The sequence below is a fragment of the Centropristis striata genome, chromosome 6 (genome assembly GCF_030273125.1).
Source record: "Centropristis striata isolate RG_2023a ecotype Rhode Island chromosome 6, C.striata_1.0, whole genome shotgun sequence".
In the NCBI taxonomy this organism is placed as follows: domain Eukaryota; kingdom Metazoa; phylum Chordata; class Actinopteri; order Perciformes; family Serranidae; genus Centropristis; species Centropristis striata.
The window spans coordinates 32,248,248-32,265,661 of record NC_081522.1 but is presented as its reverse complement, the minus strand read 5'-3'; the positions used below and the strand labels follow the sequence as shown (position 1 = coordinate 32,265,661).

The window sequence follows — 17,414 nt, the reverse complement described above, 5'->3', positions numbered from 1 at the left end:
GATTATTAGTACTACAGTGTGAGTATTAGTACTGCAGTGTGATTTTTAGTACTACAGTTGGTGTGTTATTACTACAATGTGTGAGTTAGTACTAGAGGGTGAGTATTAGTACTACAGTGTGAGTATTAGTACTACAGTATGAGTATGAGTACTACAGCCTGTGTATTAGTACCGCAGTGTGAGTATTAGAACTATAGCCTGTGTATTAGTACTAAAGTGCGAGTATTAAAACTACCGTGTTTGTGTTTGTACTTCAGTGTGAGTATTAGTACTACAGTGTGTGTGTGTGTGTGTGTGTGTGTGTGTGTGTTTTGGTACTACAGTGTGTGTATTAGTACTACAGTATGAGTATTAGTACTACAGTATGAGTATTAGTACTACAGTGTGTGTGCGTATGTTTTGGTACTACAGTGTGTGTGTGTGTATGTTTTGTTACTACAGTGTGTGTATTAGTACTACAACGTGAGTATTAGTACTATAGCTGGTGAATTAGTACTACAGTGTGAGTATTAGTACTATAGCTTGTGAATTAGTACTACAGTGTGTGTATTAGTACTACAGTGTGAGTACTAGTACTACAGTGTGAGTACTAGTACTCCAGTGTGAGTATTTGTCTCGCCATAGAGCCGGAGCGTGTCCAGGCCCTCCACTGTCGTCCTCAGAGCTCTGCCTCCATCTCGTGCTCGTGGGCGCCCCCGGAGGCCGACTACGACTCATACACCATCGAGTGTCTGCACGAGGACTCGCAGGTCCTGGTCTACTCCCGCCGCACTGGCAAGGACGCCACCACGTACCTCATCACGCAGCTGGAGCCCCACAAACGCTACACGGTCTCTGTGAAGGTGATGTCGGACCGGACGACCAGTGAGGCGGCTCAGGACAGCGTGGTCACCATGATAGACTGTAAGTCAACACGTTCTGAAGATAGCAAGAACTTGTTTGTCTTTCAGGTCTGACACGTTGTTCTACCCGCAGGTCCTCCGGTGCCCCCTATCAGTACCCGGATCAGCGACCAGACAGCGGTGGTCACCAAGTCCTCCATCTTCTTCAGGTTCAACTGCAGCTGGTTCAGTGACATCAACGGCGCCATCAAGTTCTTCACTGTGGTCGTCTCCGAGTCTGACGGTACAAGACACGTTTATGTTAGATTTTTAACTATGTAAATATATATTTTAACTATATATTCTACATAACTATGTTTATATATATATATTATACTATATGGGTCAGTGACAAATGAGGGTTGGCAAGATTTCAAATGGTGTAGCCACAAAAAAATTATAAATATTAAATACTTCATCCACCTACATTGTATTTATCATCAATATTGAGCAAAACATATTCTAAAAACAACCATTTGTTACATACCATAGTGTTGCAATGTAAACGTGCATTGTATTTTTTCCTCATTTTAGTTCACATTTATCTTCCTGTATATAATCAGATTTTTATGGGAAAAAATGACTGGTTACACCAACTGACACTGGGTTAGATCACGTCATTGACCCATATATTAATGTAGTATATATTAAACTACAATAATATATATTACAATATATATTTTATATAACTACCTTTATATATATTTTACTATTATACTTTATATAACTATGATAATATAAATTATACTATATAATTTATATAACTACGATAATAAATATTATACTATATATTTTATATAACTACAATAATATATATTATACTTTCATTTTTTATAACTACCTTAATATATATTATATTATTATACTTTATATAACTACAATACTATATATTATACTATTATACTTTAACTATGATAATATATATAATACTACATATTTGATATGACTATGTTAATATATATTATACTGTATATAAATTAATTGTTACTTAATAAATGTTTGTCATGTTTATATATATATATATATATATATATTGTACAAGTTGTGTGAACGATGAGCAGCCACAGCAGCTTTTTTCTTTATAAATAAATGTTTTTAATGAGAATCTAAACACATTTTTAGGATGAGGAGCAGCAGCTTTTTTCTTCATAAATCAAAATCTATAAAAAATATATTTTTATATTCATTAAAGGACTGGATGAGGAGCAGCCACAGCAGCAGCACCCTCTGCCCTCATACCTCGACTATAAATCAAATAGTTCCATAAAATCCTACCAGACAAATTTCTTCCCGAGTCGCTGCAGCGAGGGACTCGACAGCAGCTCCCACAGCTTCGAGCTGAGCCTCGGGACAGGAATGGACTCGCTGGGGGGGCCGTGTGAGACCAGCAGTGACCCAGGACCACATCCAGAGACCCCATTCTGCGACGGACCACTGAAACCCAAAACTGCGTACAGGTACCCGACGTGACTGAGGTTTTAATTTTGATAATAGTATTTATGTTGTATGTTAATAATCAATTTATTAATTATATTTGTATCATCATTATTATATCATCATTCTTCAAACAAACACATATTTAATATTTTAAGGTAGAATATATACATGTTATATTATCTGTAAGTATTCGGTTCATTCATTCATTAATGATTTGTGTGTGTGTGTTTGTGTGTGTGTGTGTGTGTGTGTATATACATACAATATATACTTTTATGTAGTTTAATTAATAATTAATATGTGTTTGTGCAGGCTCAGTGTCCGAGCGTTCACTCAGCTGTTTGATGAAGAGCAGAATGAGATCAGGTCTTCTCTGTACAGCGACACGTTCCTGTCACTGCCGGTCGTCACTGAACCAGGTGAGATCAGAAATATTTGAATAAAATGTTTAACATTAATAAATCAGGAATAAGGAAAAGTGAAGCACACAGAGAAATAAAGAAAAGAACAAGAAAGAGATGAAAAGTAGATTATTTCAATAATAATAATCTGATCTAACAGGAACAAATATATGATGAACCACATCACATTATTATTATTATTATTATTATTATTATTATTATTATTATCAGAGATGATTCATGTTTACAAATGTTGACCTGAATAAAACCACCAGTCTGCTTATTATTTATTAATAATGGTTAAATCTGAATGTCAGTGTAGGATTTTTACGTCTCTTTAGGAGACAGAGTTTTTTTTTTCATGTTGACAACTGATGAAAGTTGTTTGTGTGACTGAATGTTTGAGGATATCATCTGGTCCTTTAGAGCCGATGAGCGGCGTGATCGAGGGCGTCAGTGCCGGCATGTTCCTGGTCGTCATGATGGTTGCCGTGACTGCGCTGCTGGTCTGCAGGCAGAAGGCACGCAAAGTGTGAGTGTCCATTAATCCTCTGAAATCTTGGGCTATTATATCCGTTAAAAAAATCAGTTAAAAATCTATACCATGCCATGTTGGTATCATTTTTTTCAGCGCAATCTCACCTATATGTCCTGATTATTAATTTTTAACTTTGACTTACTTGATCAAAATTTTGAACCCAAAAGAAACAAGGAAAACATAAAATCTCATCTTGAAAATGATGTTTCAAAACACAGAATTTTAAATATTGCAAATATTAATACAGGTTGCATATATAACATATAACAGGTAAAATGAGGATAATATCTAGTTCAACATTTTATACTAAATATATTTGACAATATCTCTGGTTTTACTTGGCTGAATATCATCAAAAAAAATCCGGCATTGAGTTTCAAGTGGTGCTTTCATGGACTCTGATCACTAAGGACTAATGTGCTGCCCTCTGCTGGACACAGTTATTAAAGACAAAGCTCAAACTGACATGAAATAAAAAAGTTATGTCACTTGTTTGATGAGTGGGGGGAGTTTGAGGCTCTGATTGGACAACAGTGCAGTTGAAAGTGGAGCAGGTAAACTTGCTGCTCCACCCTCCTCTCCTGTCCTCACATGGATCAATAACAGATTACTCACCTGTGTGATGCTTCTGTGTTTCAGAGTTCAGGAGAGAGCGACAGTCAGAATGAATGTGAGGAGAGAGAGACCCGTACCAGGAGCCCACCTGGGAGTCAGAGGGTAAAAATACTACACATTTTACATTCTGTATGGTTGCATTTAGGATACTCCTGCAGTAGATTGTCTGTGGAGGACTCTTCAGATCCTTCTGAAGTGGGTCCTGTTTGTTATTCATCAACCTTTAAACTCATATTTAATGTCTCTCCATCCTTTTGTTCCTCAGAAACCGTCGATTCTCCAGGTGAGAAAAACAAACGTCACCTGTGTCACTGTCTCTGTCTCTATCTCTTTCGGTCTTCTCATTAAAACTCTCTGTTTTTGTCCTTCAGTCCCATAAAGATTCAGAACTTTGAGAGTCACTACAACAAACTGCAGGCTGACTCCCACTACCTGCTGTCAGAGGAGTATGAGGTCAGTTATAACACTGCTTATTACAGTCTTATTACACACTGGTCATTACAGCCTGATTAAACTCCGGTTATTACAGTCTGGTTAAACGCTGGTTACTACTGTCTGGTTAAACGCTGGTTATTACAGTCTGGTTATTACAGTCTGATCAAACTCTGGCTATTACAGTCGGATTAAACACTGGTTATTACAGTCACATTATAACAGTCTTATCACAGCGGTTATTACAATCTGGTTATTACATTCATGTTAATACATTCTTATAAACACTGGTTATTACAGTCTGTTGTTGGTTAATAAAGCTACAACTGTTAAATGGTTAATAAATATTTTGTAAAACATCTATTAATATTATTTAGATAAACAATATTGTTTGAACAAATAATCTTTATTATAGATCACAGTAAAAAAAAATTTAAATGAATGAACTTCATGCTTTATAAACCATTTATTAATGACTCGCTAATTATCAATAACATCAGCTCATGTTTTGTTCCAGGACCTGAAGGACGTCGGCCGTAATCAGCCGCTGGACTCTGCGCTGCTGCCGGAGAACCGCGGCAAGAACCGGTACAACAACATCCTGCCCTGTAAGTGTTCACTACCACAGCAGAAGAACACACACCTGGTAACACACATGTAAGAAGAAAAAGAAGTCCTCCAATGTCACTGTCTGTTTTTGTGTCCAGACGACTCGACGAGGGTGAAGTTATCATATGTTGACGATGATCCATGTTCAGACTACATCAACGCCAGCTACATCCCTGTAAGAACACAATATTACTCTACACAATACTACTCTACTATAGACCAATTTATTGTTTTCAGCTTGTATATGTACAAAGTATATACTATAGAAGTATATGCATATAGTATATATAACACTTTATTTAAATTCGTAAGGCACTGAGGTTACAGATAATAGAAAAATAATAAATGCCATTTAAAATGACCAAAGCTGAAAACAGTTGCAAACAGTTGCAGGAAAGTCTGCAATCAAGCAGATTTTTTTAAAATATAAAAAAATTTAAAAAGTGTTATGTTATCCTCAGTGTAAGTTGAAGATAATTCTAGGTCGCGGGGGTATTAAAACAAAGGGAGTATACTACAGAAGTATAAGTACATACTATATATAGTATATATTTATGTATGTATATACACTCTGTGTGAACTCTGTTTCAGGGGAATAACTTCCGGCGGGAGTACGTGGCGACACAGGGTCCTCTGCCGGGAACCAAAGATGATTTCTGGAAGATGGTCTGGGAGCAGAACGTCCATAACGTGGTGATGGTCACTCAGTGTGTGGAGAAGGGCAGGGTGAGTACACAAACTACTGAGTACTCTGTGGAGGCTCTTTAGTACTCACCTGTACCTGTACCTGTACCTGAACCTGTACCTGTACCTGTACCTGACCCTGACGATGTACCTGTGCAGGTGAAGTGTGACCATTACTGGCCCTTGGACCAGGACGCTCTGTATTACGGGGACCTGATCGTCCAGATGTTGTCGGAGTCGGTTCTTCCTGAGTGGACGATACGAGAGTTCAACATCTGCAGTGTATGTTATATTTAATAATTAGATTCACAGTTTACATTGAAGCCGTTTACAAAACACAACATAAACATGTTTACAAACACAACAACAACAATATGAATGTTGATATGTTGTTTATATTGTGTGTCTGTGTGTGTGTGTCAGGAGGAGCAGCTGAGCTTCACTCGTCTTGTCCGTCAGTTTCACTACACCGTGTGGCCGGATCACGGCGTCCCAGAGACGACGCAATCCCTCATCCAGTTCGTCCGCACGGTCCGGGACTACGTGAACCGGAGTCCTGGATCTGGACCTACTGTGGTTCACTGCAGGTAAACACACACACATACGCACACACACACACACACACACACACACTGTGGTCCACTGCAGGTAAACACACACACATACACACACGCGCACACACACACACACACACACACACACACACACACACACACACACACTGTTTTTTCTGACTGGAATTTGGTGTGTGTGTGTGTCTTTGTGTATGTCAGTGCTGGTGTGGGTCGTACGGGGACCTTCATCGTTCTGGATCGGGTGCTGCAGCAGCTTGACACTAAGGACACGCTGGACATCTACGGCGCCGTGTTTGACCTGCGGCTGCACCGATCACACATGGTGCAGACTGAGGTACGGCACCGAATCATGACTCAAAGCTTTGTGACCCATAGTGCACATGTGTTATCTTACCTTATATGATAATGTATTATATTATTATTATATATTATATTGTAATACAGCAAGAGGGTCGCTGGTTCGACTCCGGCCTGCTGCTCTTCTGTGTGGAGTTTGCATGTTTTCCCTGTGTCAGGTTCTCTCAGGGTACTCCGGCACTTAGGTTTAATTGGTGACTCTAAATTGCCCGTAGGAGTGAATGAGAGCGTGCTTGTTTGTCTCTGTATGTCAGCACTGTGATAGTCTGGCGACCTGTGAACCCCGCCTCTCACCCAATGTCAGCTGGGATCAGCTCCAGCCCGCCATGACCCGAGTGCGGATAAGCGGTTGAGGATAATGAATGAATGAATATTTTATTTTGTTATATTATGTTATATGATGCGATATGGTAGTATTAATTATGACGTAGTTTCTCCTCCTCCTCAGTGTCAGTATGCGTACCTCCATCAATGCGTTCGTGACGTTCTCAGAGCAAAGAAGCTGCGCAGCGAACAGGAGAACCTTCTCTGTCCCATCTACGAAAATGTGAACTACAACTCCCAGAGAGGTGAGTGACCACTGAATTACAGCTGCAGCTTGTTACATACAGAAACATTTGAGTCTAAATAACTGATATGTGAATATATTGATCTTCTTCCACAGAGCTGCTGTGCACCCGACGTTAAAGATTGTATTGACCCGCTGATCAATATGTTTGACTACTGATCAGTATGTTGAACACTAGAGGAAAAAACAGAAATTCTATTTTTATATGTTTATATTTGAAGCATCAAATGTTTTCAAAGAGAGAAAAACTTTATTTATATAAAATGAAGAAGAACTGTATATAAATTGAATGTGTTTATTTGTATTTATATTTGTGTTTATATATATAACGGCTGCTTTTTAAATTATATATCGTCTATTTTATGAGCTTTAATATTTGCACATAACAGTTATTATAGAAAACATTACATGATTTTATAAAACCCTGTATGATGATGAGCTCAGCTCTAAACCAACGAGAAGAGCAGAAATGTGTCATGTGACATAACCCTAAATTAAAATGTAGAATTATATTTAATCATATTTAGAAGCTGACAGAGAAAATATGTTTTTCTAATGTTCATTTAGAGTATTAATGTTGTAGTTTAGAGCCACGGCAGGTTAAGTGTTTGTAAGATAACATTTTAGATGTGTTTAATTTTCAACACAAAGTTATCTGTACTTTATTTTGAAACAACATCCTGTATCATTAAACACCACAGAAGGAGATTAAACATGCTATTTCTCTGATTATTGATCCATAACTTTATCAGATTTCAGCTCCGGTGAAAGTAGCTCAAGTAACTTACTGAAGTACACAATCAAGGTACTTGTGCTTGTTGTACTCTGTAGTCCCTCATTTATAATAAATTACAGTTAGTTACAGTTAGTTATATTAGTTATCAGTGGTAGAAAAAGTATTCAGATCCCATACTTAAGTAAAAGTACTAATACAGTGAAATTACTCCACTATAAGTAAAAATCCTGCATTCAAAACTTACTAAAGTAAAAGTGCAAAAGTATCAGCATCAAAATGTACTTAAAGTATCAAAAGTAAAAGTACTTGATATGCAGAACTGACCTACTCAGATTTCTTAATAAATTCTAAATATATTATAGGATTATTGCTATTGATGCATATGTCAGCAGCATTTTAATTTGCTCAAGATAGGGCTAATTTAAATGTTTTAAATTGATCATGATTTCATGTTAAATCTTGACCTGAAAAGTAACTAAAACTGGCAGCTAAATGAAAAGTACAATATTTGCCTCGAAACGTAGTGGAGTAGAAGTGTAAAGTTGCATAAAATGGAAATACTCAAGTAAAGTACAAGTACCTCAAAATTATACTTAAGTACCGTACTTGAGTAAATGTACTTAGTGACTTTCTACCACTGTTAGTTATAGTTATATCTTTTTTATATTTTATTAGTTAGTTTGTTAAAATCATATTAGTTGTCTCCTCTGCTGGAAGTGACTCTGGAAGACCATCACTCTATATAGTTATAGTTATATTAGTTAGTTAGTTAGTTAGTTAGTTAGTTAGTTAGTTAGGTAGTTAGGTAGTTATAGTGAGTTTGTTATAATTACATTAGTTGGTGTCTGCTCCGTTGGGAGAGGCCCCTCCAGACATTACTCTGTATAGTTACAGTTATAGTTATATTAGTTAGTTATAGTTGGTTATAGTTATATTAGTTAGTTAGTTAGTTTTAGTGAGTTTGTTATAATTATATTAATTGTTGTCTGCTCTGCTGGGAGAGGCAGACCATCAGTCTGAAGAGATATAGTTATAGTTATATGAGTTAGTTAGTTAGTTAGTTAGTTAGTTAGTTAGTTAGTTGGTTAGTTAGTTAGTTAGTTAGTTAGCTATAGTTATGTTATAGTTATTAGATAGTTATAGTGAGTTTGTTATAATTATATTAGTCGTTGTCTGCTCCAATGGGAGAGGCCCCACCAGACATCACTATGTATAGTTACAGTTATAGTTATATTAGTTAGTAATAGTTATATTAGTTTTAGTAATAGTTAGTTAGTTATAATTATATTAGTTGTTGTCTGCTCTGATGGGAGAGGTCCCACCAGACATAACTATGTATAGTTACAGTTATAGTTATATTAGTTAGTTAGTAATAGTTAGTTAGTTATAATTATATTAGTTGTTGTCTGCTCTGATGGGAGAGGTCCCACCAGACATAACTATGTATAGTTACAGTTATAGTTATATTAGTTAGTTAGTTATAATTATATTAGTTGTTGTCTGCTCCGATGGGAGAGGCCCCGGCCGTCCCAGACCGCAAGCAGGGCGCATGCGCAGAGCGGCTGGTCTCCACCACATTGAACTCTCGGAAGTTGAACGGAGTTGCAGTGATTTAGCTCCGCAGCTAGCATCAGAAACTCGGTCCCACCAAACAAAACTTGTTTTTAATGAGAGAAAAGTGCATTTGGACGGGAGCCGCCCCGCTGCTGTGAACCCTGGAGGACTACCGATGGATTTAAACCGTTTTTCGGGGTGTTGTGAAGTGTTCCGGGAACGTTAGAGCCGTCTGAAAGAAGTTGTGATTGTTTTTTTGGCGCTCTAGCAGCGCAGAGGAAAGATGGAGGCTCTGCGGGAGTAGCAGCGGGCTAACGCTAGCTGCTCGTCGGGGTGCTGCGCTCGCTGACGGAGGAAAGTCTGGAAAGTTTGGAGGCTGTGATCCCGAACACCGGCTGAGTGAGTATGGCTCTGTTTGACCCTAAATCCCACCGTGTTCACCGGAAGAGCGGAGCTAATGAGCCCGAAGAGTCTCCTGCTGTCGGGACGCTAAGTGGAGTTAGCCTCGGAGCTAATTAGCTGAAATCAGTGTTAGCTTATTGAAGCAGCAGAGAGGTCAGTTAGCTCCGTGCTAACACTAACACCAGGCTAATTACTGACTCAGTCACTCTCACTTACTACTTATACTGGTTAGTTAGCGACAGTTAGCAAAAGTTAACCAGCAGAATGTTTACTGGGAGCACTGGAAGCTCACACCACACACTGTGTGTGTGGGGAGCTTTAACACCAGTGATGGTGTCCCATTGTATCACAATAAGGCCTCACTGCTTTAACTTTAACTTTATGTCATTAATAAGAACACACTGAGACACACATGTTAACTTCAAACCACTACTGTGATGTGTGTGTGTATAAATATATATGATATCGTCACACTGTTAAAATAATCGCCTAACTCATTTTTTCAAGTTTTGCAGGAAACACAAAAAAACTTCACCAAAAGTGACACATATGACATTTATTGATCATTTCACTCTAAAAGGACGTAACAAAGGATGGCTATTGGCATAGTAATAACACTGTGTGTAAATTATGTAACTTAAGAGAAATAAATGACTTAGGCAGTTTTTTCAACATGCCTTTGTGACTTAAGCAAGATATGGTAACACTTTATTTTGAAGGTGTCTACATAAGAGTCACACAAGCCTGTCAGAAACATGACATGACAAGTATCATGAGCATTAATTTTACTTCAAAGTGGCATTAATGTTCATGACTCATCCCATGTCATGTTAACACCTTGGAGTAAAGTGTTACCAATATTAGTGTCAACAATAAAACACTGATAAACTAAATTGATAACTAAACAATATCCCTCTAGCTCTTCTCTCTGATGATCTTAAAGGGGTAAATCACATGATCTGATCAAATGAGGATGTAGGCGATTTTACCATAGGTGGCCGGTGTCATGAGGAGATGATTTACGCAAAAAAACCCCAATTTTGACAAAAATGACTAGGGCGATTATTTTAACAGTGTGACGATATATACAACTTTAAAGAGAGAGAAAGAATGGGTTAATAATACATACAATAAACAGAGAGGAGTAGATGCCACATATATCTATATTTGGGATGATATATTAACTACAAATATCTGTGCTAAATGATGCCATTGCCATTATAAGATCATTTATACCATTGACATAATATATATATATATATATATATACATGAAAAGTAATAATTTAAGTTTAGCATAATACACAACATGCTTTAGCCAGGGACCACTTTTCAAACTGACAGCAGGCCAGGGGCCTGGAAATAAACTAAATTTATTCACATTATTCATCAGATGAAATTAATAAAGTCATATTTTTCTTTTAAACTTTTTATATTCACAGTAGCTGACCTATTGAGTTAATAACTGAATTAACTTGGATTGACAGTAGGTCTGCATGATAAATCAGATCTTATTATGTTATTAAGTTATGAATGCTTCTGTGACATCTAAAAGAGTTTATAAAACATTCGTCCATCATACGTTTACTCAGATTATGTTAGGATTCATAAACTAAATGTAAAGCCGACAAGGTCCCTGTGGCATTTCTGTTTCTGATGAATAAACTCTATTATTATGTTTTTTTAAATGCCCTCTGGCAGCTTGTTTACATCCAAACTGTTCCCAGTGTGAATCAATTTATTCTCATTGCTGCGTGTCATTTTTTTCTCAAAGAGTAGATATTGTAATAATTATGACAGGATTAACATTTACATGAACAGAGTAATGAATACAGTCAGATGTGAACATTATGGACACGTGCAGGTACAGGACATTTAATTAATCTAAAAAGTAAAGAAAGAGAAACTATTAAACTGATAAGTGATCAATTTTTTCATTTTTTAAGGCAAAAAAATGTTTTTGAGGAAATACTTGGAAGTTTTTTTCTTGTTTTTACATTACGTTAAATAAAAAATAGAGTTTTAAAAACTGACTTAACAATACATAGAAGTACCGAGAAAATAAATCCGCTGTTCAGTCAGTAATTAAAATAATCCTTAGTTGAGGCATGTTCATCTATTTATATTTATTTATATATAAAATATAGTTTATCAGTTTGAACATTTAATATCTTGTCTTTGAGCCGTTTTCAGCTGAATTAATATCAGAAAGGAGCAGCACATGATCAACTTCACTTTTTATTTACATTTTGCACAGCATCCCAACTTTTTGGAATCTCGTCTTTAGTCAAGGCACAAATATGGGTAATATTTAATACTCCCCAGCTCTGACCAAATCTTTTGTTTACAACAAAAACAAACAGCTCCAACCATTCAAATGTTCTTTTTTTCTAGTAAAGAAAATAAAAACATTGTTTTTTTCATATTACTGAAGAGTTAAAATAAGTCCTCTGAACCCCACCAGCCCCTGGCAGGACTGAAACGCATATTTTCTTTCGCCCAACATCCACTGTAATTTCCCAACTTGGGATAAATAAAGTCTGTCTATCTATCTATCTATCTATCTATGTATGTATCTATCTATCTATCTATCTATCTATCTATCTATCTATCTATCTATCTATCTATCTAATTTATTGTAGAAAAAAACCCTGTAAAAACAGACATTATCGCCAAAGTTTGAATTTTCCAACGATCCTTGACAGATCATCAGTTACAAACAAGTAACCAAAAAGCTTAAAATTGTGATATTTCTGTCAATCACTTTATTCTACATGAGTCATTTAAAACGTGTCCAAAAATGAAGCGTTCACACTAACCAGATCCTGTTGAAAACATGAGATTTTCGAGATTTTGTGCTCCTCAGCAACGCTGTGAAGCCATGATTAATTCGGTCATGTGACAAATATTTCACTGAAAATCTGTTTACACAGAGCAGAGAGGAGAGGACAGGAAAGGTTGGAAACATGGAAATAGTTCAATATGTAGAATATCGTCATTATAACTGTTATTCTGCACAAAAGCATCCATAGAGCTGCAGGACTTTTATATATATTATTATATGTATTGCAGTGTAACAACAAACAAGGACACAGTCAGTAAAATGTAAAAAGAGTAAACAATATATATATATATATATATATATATATATATATATATATATATATATATGGCTTGAAGTGGGGTGAATATTCTGTGTGAAGTGTTCCCACGGATCGTCTTTGAGCTTCTCTGTGTTTGTGTCTGCAGCTGCTGTTCATGTTTACAGACCCACTAAAGCATGAGAGTCCCTCAGGCTCTGAGGATGGAACCAGGGCTACTGGAGGCAGGATCTAGGTAGGACCCTCTGCTGTTGTTTTTTACCTGCCTCTATCTCTGACTGTTGTTGTTGTTTATCAGCCTCTGACTGTGTGTTGTTGGTTGTGCTGCAGACATCAGATGGTGCTCTGAAGAAGCCATGGGTAGCTGTTTAAGCTGTCCAGAGAAAGAGTCAATTCCAGATAATCATCAAAGTAAATTCAAGGTGAGTTCATGACTGTCAGGACACACAAGCCAGTCTTGTTTACCTGTCCGCACAAACACCTGTCAGTGTGATGTACCTGTCTTTGACTGTATGTTGTTGTTTTTTTTACGTGTACAGGTGATAAACGTGGACGACGATGGGAACGAGTTGGGCTCTGGTGTGATGGAGCTAACCGATGCTGAGCTCGTCCTCCACACCCATCGCCGTGACGACGTCCGGTGGCCTTACCTGTGCTTACGGCGCTATGGCTACGACTCGAACCTGTTCTCGTTTGAGAGTGGGCGCCGCTGCCAGACGGGTCAAGGTACGTGTCCCTTGACAGCTCTCTGTGCAGCTTCACTGACCTTCAGTTTGTTTACCATTTGTTTACAGTTTGTTTACTGTCGGTTCACAGCTTGTTTATGGCCTGTTTACAGGTTGTTGACAGCTTGTTTACAGTTGGTTTACAGCTTGTTTACAGTTTGTATACTGTCTGCTCACAGCTTGTTGTTTGTTTTGTATCTTAGGTATCTTTGCCTTCAAATGTTCTCGAGCCGAGGAGATCTTCAACATGCTGCAGGAGGTGATGCACAGTCACAGCATCAGTGTGGTGGAGGAGGCCGTGCTGGAGACCAACCAGCAGGCTGCACACACACCTGCTGCAGGTACACACACACACACACACACACAGACAAAAACAGGACGTGAAATGCTGCTTCACAACAAGTGCCATAAAGTTCTCTTTTCTAAACCAGACCACCACGTATGGTCAATGTTATTTTGTGGACAGTGTGGTAAAGGAATAGTTAATGGTAGTGTCTATGCCGTGAATATTTTGGATTCTAGTAGTTGTCCCTTCAAAACAAGTAAGTAATAATACAGTGAATGATATGATGATGCATCCATCACTTGTGTGTCTCATGGATCAAATACGTACAGTTGTTAAATAATATGAATCGTCCAGATGTTTTTCCTGATTATTTTCATGGTTTATTATCAAATGACTATTGTGATTATTGTTCATATGACACGTATCAACAGACTATAATAGACTCATTTTTATGCCTTTTAAAATTTGACAATTTTTGACAGAAATCGACATTCTATAGTATGACTTTTTTTTCAGGGGGCCTTTTTGGATATCCCATAACATGGTGTTTTTTCACATTTTTCTGACAAACTTTACTACTACCACATGTATCAACAGAGTATAATTGACCAATTTTAAGCATTTTTAGTCATTTTAAAATTTGACCAGTTTTGACAAAAATCAATATGCTATATTTTTGAGGGGGTTGTTTTTTTGGACGTCCCATCATATGGTTGGGGTTTTTTGCTCTTTTTGGACAAACTATTCTACTACATTTATTAACAGAGCATAATTGGGCCATTTCTAGCATTTTAAGGCATTTCTAAAATGGGACATTTTTTGACAAAAATTACACCTTTTCAGTTTTTGGACATCCCATAATAAAAACTAGTAATCAGTTTAAACTATTAATCATTTTTCCCAGTTTTTTTTTTTTTACAAACAAATAAATCTTATTGTCAGTTCTTCAAATCTGAACTTCAAACTGGAGTTATTAAAGTACTGTTTGTGTGTGTCTCTGTGTAGCTCTGGGGTACTCGGTGCCCACGGTGCCTAACGGCGTGACAAGGATCCCGTCTTTGGGTGAGGCGCCATCTCACCCGTCCAGCCGTCACCCATCTGTGGCGTCCACCCGTCTGTCCTCTGTGGGAGAAGAGTCCACACACCCTTTGCTGGTCGCTGACGAAGCGGTGAGACATTTGTGTTTTTTATATTTTCTATTTTTAATTTAAATAAATGTCCTGTATGTCACTGAGTCATTAAAACTAAATCTGTAGAGAATGACAAAATAATGCAGAAATATTTTCTTATTTAAACATTTATTTATTTAATTTTAACAATTATTTCTGTGCTTTTTGCTTGTATATTACATATATATTTTTTAAACCTTTATAAAGTGTTTGGTGGTTTTATGTCAGAATTAAGGATCTGAACATCCGGAACAAGGACAGATATATCTGTAAATGTCCATCTAATGGTGATGATGCTGTGGTTCTCTCTGCAGGTCCACACTTATGTGAACACCACGGGGCTCCTGGAGGACCAGCCCAGCCCACTGACCGTCACCACCCCGCTGGAGAGTCCCACCTCTCCACAGTCCCAGTGTCCTCCGACGCCCCCGCCTCCCCCGAGGGTCCGCGCCGAGTTGCCGGCTCCGCCTGCCGCGCCGGAGCCGCAGGTGCTGCTGGAGCCACAGGGCGTGCGCTTCGTGCTGGGCCCCACGCCGGTTCAGAGGCAGCTGATGGAGAAGGAGAAGAGGCAGCAGGAGGCCAAAGAGGCCGAGGACCCCCAAGAGACTAAAAGCCCCGGCGAGGTGCCTGTCGAGGCTGAGCCCGCACCCCCGCTGTCCAACGGCTCCTCCTCCTCCTCCTCCGCTCCTCGTCGCCACCGCCCGCCCCCCCCTCACCCCCGACCTGCAGAATGTCAACAACTCGGCTCAGCGGCGCACCGCCCTGCTGGACTACGAGAACCTCCCGGCGCTGCCCCCAGTGTGGGAGGCGAGGAAGCCGAGCTCGGAGGAGGAGGAGAACAACTGTGGCGGCCTGAAGACGCCGTCCCTCAACGGCTACAACCACCACCCGCACCACGGCCTGCTGCACCACTCCTACTCCCATCCGCTGTCCGCCGCCCTCGAGTCCTCGCACAACTACGTCAACACGGAGAACGTGTCAACGGCGCCGCTCAGCGCTCATCGGCCCGACACGGCCCGGCGCCGCACAGACGGTCCCACCATCTTTAACTTCGACTTCCGCCGGCCACTGCTGCCGGGTCACACGGAACCGCCGAAACTCAACTACATCGAGGTGGAGATGGACAACAGCGTGGCAAGCAAGGGCGCTTCGGACGGCAGCAACCCCCACACGCCACGCACCCCCACCTCCCCGCTGCCCCCCACTACCCCCACGCGCCGCACCGAGCTCTACGCCCTCATCGACATCGAGCGCACCGCCGCCATGTCCAACCTGCAGAGGGCCCGGCCGCGAGACGACGGCACTTCACGCAAGACGCGACACAACAGCACAGAGCTGCCCACCAAAAGCACCGCGTGACACGCCCCCGCCCACTTCCTGTTCGCCTTAATGTCTGACCGAAGGGACAGAGCTTCTTTACATTCTCAGATGCAGGGACACACCTGACCACGTCTGACATGACTTAATGACTTCCTGTGAGGTCACCTGCTCAGGTGGACCGTCACAATGAACCTCGGTACTCGCCATATATCGGTTTGTTGGTGCGGTGATGTAATACCTCTGACGGGGTGGTGACTCATTCCTCTCTTATATGGTACAAATCAGTATTACTGAACAAAGCATTCCATTTAGCCTTTTATATGATTCACTACATGCTGCTGTATTCAGTATCTGCGGACACACGGTACACGTTCTGTCTCAGTATGTACAGTAGAGTCTGGCACAATAAATGTCTGTTCTGTTTTATTTGTAACCTCTGCTCATCTGTCACTTCACCTCACAACAACAACAAACAACGACTTCATGATTATTATCTTCACTGATCACATCAGTCCACTGATTCAGGGAACACAGAAGTGTTGTAGATCATGTGAAAGCTCGAAGATTCATCTGAGATGCAGCTCAGCAATGTGTTGACATCTCATAGTCAGAAATCTGTAAAAAAAAAAAAAAGTTAAAATAATTAAACTATGAGGGTTATAACATTATGATACGAGTATATATGAAGTTTATCCCACATTTTGGGTGTCATACCATTTGTTACACACACATTTGTGGGCTAAATTTAACCATTTTACTGAAAAATTAATAAAAATGTTGAAAAATCCCTCTAGAATTCCACATTAAGACGCCAAGACCTTGAGGAACATCCATGCTGTGATTTGGTTTGAGAAACCTTTGACATTTTGTAGATTTCTGTATTTTGGGGCGATTCTATGGCAAGCACTAGTGCTCCCCCTTATTGTCAGTCTTGTGTGGAAAGCCATCCATCCTCTGAATGCTCTGGGTCTCTAGTTTGTGGTTGTAAATTTTCACCAGGCTGTGATTATCCTAGAGGTCACAGA

At 39.2% G+C, this 17,414-nt stretch overlaps 2 protein-coding genes across 2 annotated transcripts in view; both read left to right on the top strand.

Annotated features, from left to right (window-relative positions):
• Nucleotides 1–7,792, top strand: part of LOC131973815 (receptor-type tyrosine-protein phosphatase beta-like) — a 33,958-nt gene extending 26,166 nt beyond the window's left edge. The window contains exons 20-35 of the mRNA XM_059335904.1: nt 625–903; nt 976–1,125; nt 2,074–2,338; nt 2,631–2,737; nt 3,146–3,251; nt 3,897–3,974; nt 4,138–4,155; nt 4,244–4,325; nt 4,822–4,912; nt 5,012–5,088; nt 5,505–5,639; nt 5,757–5,879; nt 6,021–6,184; nt 6,371–6,506; nt 6,978–7,098; nt 7,194–7,792. Coding sequence (XP_059191887.1) covers nt 625–903; nt 976–1,125; nt 2,074–2,338; nt 2,631–2,737; nt 3,146–3,251; nt 3,897–3,974; nt 4,138–4,155; nt 4,244–4,325; nt 4,822–4,912; nt 5,012–5,088; nt 5,505–5,639; nt 5,757–5,879; nt 6,021–6,184; nt 6,371–6,506; nt 6,978–7,098; nt 7,194–7,216 — 1,955 coding nt within the window. The 3' untranslated portion in view covers nt 7,217–7,792. The remainder of the gene's footprint in view (nt 1–624; nt 904–975; nt 1,126–2,073; nt 2,339–2,630; nt 2,738–3,145; nt 3,252–3,896; nt 3,975–4,137; nt 4,156–4,243; nt 4,326–4,821; nt 4,913–5,011; nt 5,089–5,504; nt 5,640–5,756; nt 5,880–6,020; nt 6,185–6,370; nt 6,507–6,977; nt 7,099–7,193) is intronic.
• Nucleotides 7,793–9,414: 1,622 nt separating this feature from the next.
• On the top strand, nt 9,415–16,815 carry LOC131973887 (fibroblast growth factor receptor substrate 2-like). Its single transcript, XM_059336009.1, is given in 8 exon segments — nt 9,415–9,786; nt 13,038–13,124; nt 13,220–13,311; nt 13,429–13,615; nt 13,818–13,955; nt 14,906–15,069; nt 15,384–15,769; nt 15,771–16,815. Coding segments are annotated over 6 exon segments (1,599 nt in total). The 5' UTR covers nt 9,415–9,786; nt 13,038–13,124; nt 13,220–13,245; the 3' UTR covers nt 16,429–16,815.
• Nucleotides 16,816–17,414: the final 599 nt, after the last annotated feature.